A 3,627-nucleotide genomic window follows, 5' to 3' on the forward strand; every position below is an offset into this window, starting at 1 on the left:
CCCCCCACCTCAGCAGCTGCGTCAAAAACCAATCGCAACTTGCCCGGCTTATTAGGGTTGGCAACGGCGAAGTGTGGCAAGTACCAGGTTGTCGACGACGACAAGGCAGCATCTGCTGGTGACAGCTTACGCGCATAACCCTTAGCTATGTAGGACTCTATGATGCGTTTATATTCATCAGCCAACACACCATCGCGACTCATTTTCTTTTCGATACCTCTAAGCCTCCGCAGCGCCATGGGATAGCTATCAGGAAGCTCAACCTTGTCATGCTTCCACAAAAGACCCGTCTGAAATCTCCCATTGACGCGGAATGAAGTCTTCTCGAGAATTCTCTTCGCACGAGCATCAGCCTCACTTTCGATGGGGGGTGATGGCCTTATCCCAAAGCTTTCGGTGTCAAAGTAATCGGCCATTAAGCTATGCAATGACTGATCACTCTGACTGTTCACATGCAAGCATGTCGGCAACGACCGTTGTTTGTTTGTAGTTGGGCCATACACCACCCAACCTAACTCAGTGCTCGCTGCAAACGGGCCATTCATATTCATTTTCAAAGTGGACGAAGATAGACCAAGATGGCAATGATCCAGCCCGATCAACAACTTAGGGCGGACCTGTGAGTACGTTTGTATTGGTAACTTACTTACGTGAGTGTCATCACAGCTCAACTCCGCTTTACTTAGGCTTTGCGATGGAAGCTGCAAATTCGATACTCCATAAACTCTTCGCAATTTATATCGCTTCTGCATGCCAGCGCCGCTGACCAACAAGTCTACTACCACGGCTGGTTCCTGCGCCGCGCGCCCTCCGAACCATTGCAGATTCAGTCGCTGTTCACTGCCATGCACACCCAATTCCTGCAAAAGAGTATTGTCGATCATTGTGATCGACGAACCTTCGTCCATTAGGGCGTATGTTTCAACGCGCTTATGTTTGTTGTACAACACGACTGGCAAAATTCTAAATAATAGCTTGCTGTCAGCGGAACCGCGACTGCAACTGAGAACTGCGGCATCGGCATTACTTGGTTGTTGTAAATACGATGAACCTTGAGTATGCGAGCGTTCGGCTACTGGCATGCTCATATTACGATGGTGAATCTGTGCGGCCACATTGTTGACCCTACATCCGCTTTCGTGAAGTAATTTATGGTGCATTCTTTTGCACCCTTCTGTGGCACAAGGCTTTTGCCGCTGGCAATTACGAGTTCCAAGTCCGGCGTTAAGGCATGAGAAACACAGGCGGCGTTTCTTTACTTCGGTCCACCTGTTCGACACAGTGAGATCGATGAACGTTCTGCACTCGGCTGGCTTGTGTGGACCCTGGCATATTGGGCATCTCACATGACGGTGCAGCTCGGCCGTGTGCAGTACGACACGGCGTCTGGGGTCTCGCACTGACTCGACATCATACACTGCAGAGATGACATTCGCGAGTTTTGTGAGCCACTCGCTAAACTGTCTAATCGTAGCATACGGCTGTGTGGATGCTGCGTAAGTTGCCCACTCAACTCGTTTGCTCATCGGTAGCTTCATAACGACTTCATCGAGCAACGTGGGGTTGCCGAGATGTTGTTCTCCTCCGATGGCTGATTGTAGAAAGATGAACATGTTGTTCACCTTAGTAGCAAATGGCACTAGTTTCGCCATTCCACTTTCCGATATGGGCGCAATCTCCCTTACTTGCGCTAACTGAGAACGAATCAGCTGTTCAGGACGGCCAAACCTGAATTTCAGCTGCTCAATGACATTATTGACGTTGCTGGGATGTATAAGCAGGGACTTCACAGTCTCCCGAGCTTCGCCCTTCAGGCACCTATGAAGCCGCTGATTATTTTCAAAATCGCTGTATGCGTAGACTGCAGTGGATTCTGTGAACGCAGTGTAGAATATCGGCCAGTCTTCTGCTTTCCCACAGAAATCCGGCAAGGCCTGCATTTGCCTAGGCAGGTAAGACGACTGTGTTGCTACAGGACCCACGTTGGCGTGAGCGGACGCATTGCAGTTCGCAGAAATGGCATCACTGTTAGGTGTGGCTGAATACGCATATATATTGTGTGGCAATGGCATGCCATTAGATGTGACGTACTGAACGTTTTGAGCAGGCGCCGATGCTACGAAATGCAACGGCGATTGGCGGCTATCTGCAAATGACGTTACTGGAAGCGGATTGCCGATAGACACCGTCGGTAATTGTAGTTCCGTCGACGGCGCAACTTGACAATGCGTTGTGGGAAATTGGGGATTTGAAGTCCCGGCCGTGTGGGCATTATCCGCCTCAGTTTGGGATTCGTGATCCCTCAGCTTTGCTTCAGTTGCTTTCAGGGTATTTTCTAACATGGTGATACGCTTTTGCATAGCCTGCATCATGACCTCTTGACGAGCAGAGGATGTTGGTGGCGCAGGCGTTGGCGAGTTACGGCTAATTGCTCCGGCGGTAGTGGAGGCGGCTTTTGAGGCGCTGGCTGCGGTGGTGGCGGATTGCGTGGCACTGGCTGTGCTTGTGGCGGTGATTTTCGTTCCGGCACTTTTCGACGTGGCCGGATTCGAACCTGAATCTTTACCTTCCATTTCGTTATTTAATCGAGGGCTTCGACGAGGTGACTTGCCCATGTAACCTTCAGCGATGTAATATTGCTGCAACTAAGCAGCGAATTGGCAATGGCAAATAACTTGCAAATAAAATTTGCAGTTCCAAATATATGGCAGATTTGGACTGCGAAATAAAGATGTCGTCGATTCCGCGAGCGAATTCAACGCGAATCCAAAATAAAACGCTTAATTCGACTTCAGTTCAGATTCGGTTTATTTCTAAAGGTTAGGAAGTTATTTTCAGCATATGCAAATGAACAAAAATAGGCAATACTTACCGCAGTGTGTCCTTCGCTTTTCTCCTTTGATCGACGACTGAACTAATGTTCTTAAATTTTTAGCGAATGTACCAAATTTGGCAAACTATGTACATACATATGTATATACAAAGGAGAAATAGCGGTTGGCACATTGCGGTTAGCGAACAAAGGCAACAAGCATTTACATTTTCACTAAACAGATGTACATATGTATATGCGCAACATAGAATATATTCCGTTTAACGGAGAAACGAAAACAATGATAAATACTGCAAAACGGTTTGAAGTGCATAAATAAGAGTTAGGACATTTGCGTACTCACAAATGTAAGTACATACGAAGATGTGGCCAAAGAGAACGTAAATACGCAGATCATACCGTATGTAGGGGGTACTTTGACAACACTTAAACATGAAATAGATACATCGAACATGCTAAAAGCCAAACGGGCCGCAACACATAGTAATGCCAGTATAATTCACGTAGCGCCATGTTAGCTCACCAATTCAGCGGAATTCCAAAAGGTTTTCATGGTAAAAGTTATTCAGTAGCGTATAATGGCGCAATAGAAGACAGGGAATGTGATGCTGAGAGTTTTGCGGCGTTGTAATCAGATAATAATACATCGTCATACCTGAGGGTGTGCATGGAATAATTAACGAAAATTTGCTCCTTACCAATTTTTTTGAGTACGCAGTTTTGCAACCCATTAAATTCTAGTAAAAAACGCAAGTTCAAAGTTAGTTCAAAATCGTATTGATTTTTGAGAAAAA

At 46.7% G+C, this 3,627-nt stretch overlaps 1 protein-coding gene and 1 long non-coding RNA gene across 2 annotated transcripts in view; both read right to left on the bottom strand.

The window, feature by feature from the left end:
- The window catches only part of LOC118754699, a 14,432-nt gene extending 11,859 nt beyond the window's left edge, over positions 1-2,573 (bottom strand). The window contains exon 1 of the mRNA XM_036489590.1: positions 85-2,573. Within this exon, the coding sequence (XP_036345483.1) occupies positions 85-2,573 (2,489 nt within the window). The remainder of the gene's footprint in view (positions 1-84) is intronic.
- Positions 2,574-2,728: 155 nt separating this feature from the next.
- LOC118734717 lies at positions 2,729-3,166 on the bottom strand. Its single transcript, XR_004992414.1, has 2 exons — positions 2,873-3,166; positions 2,729-2,813 (listed from the first exon to the last, which is right to left on the bottom strand). It is a non-coding gene; the product is annotated as an uncharacterized LOC118734717 (long non-coding RNA).
- Between the last annotated feature and the right edge of the window lie 461 nt (positions 3,167-3,627).

This window comes from Rhagoletis pomonella, unplaced genomic scaffold, assembly GCF_013731165.1.
Source record: "Rhagoletis pomonella isolate Grant_MI unplaced genomic scaffold, Rhpom_1.0 Rhpom_scaffold_00002, whole genome shotgun sequence".
NCBI lineage: Eukaryota > Metazoa > Arthropoda > Insecta > Diptera > Tephritidae > Rhagoletis > Rhagoletis pomonella.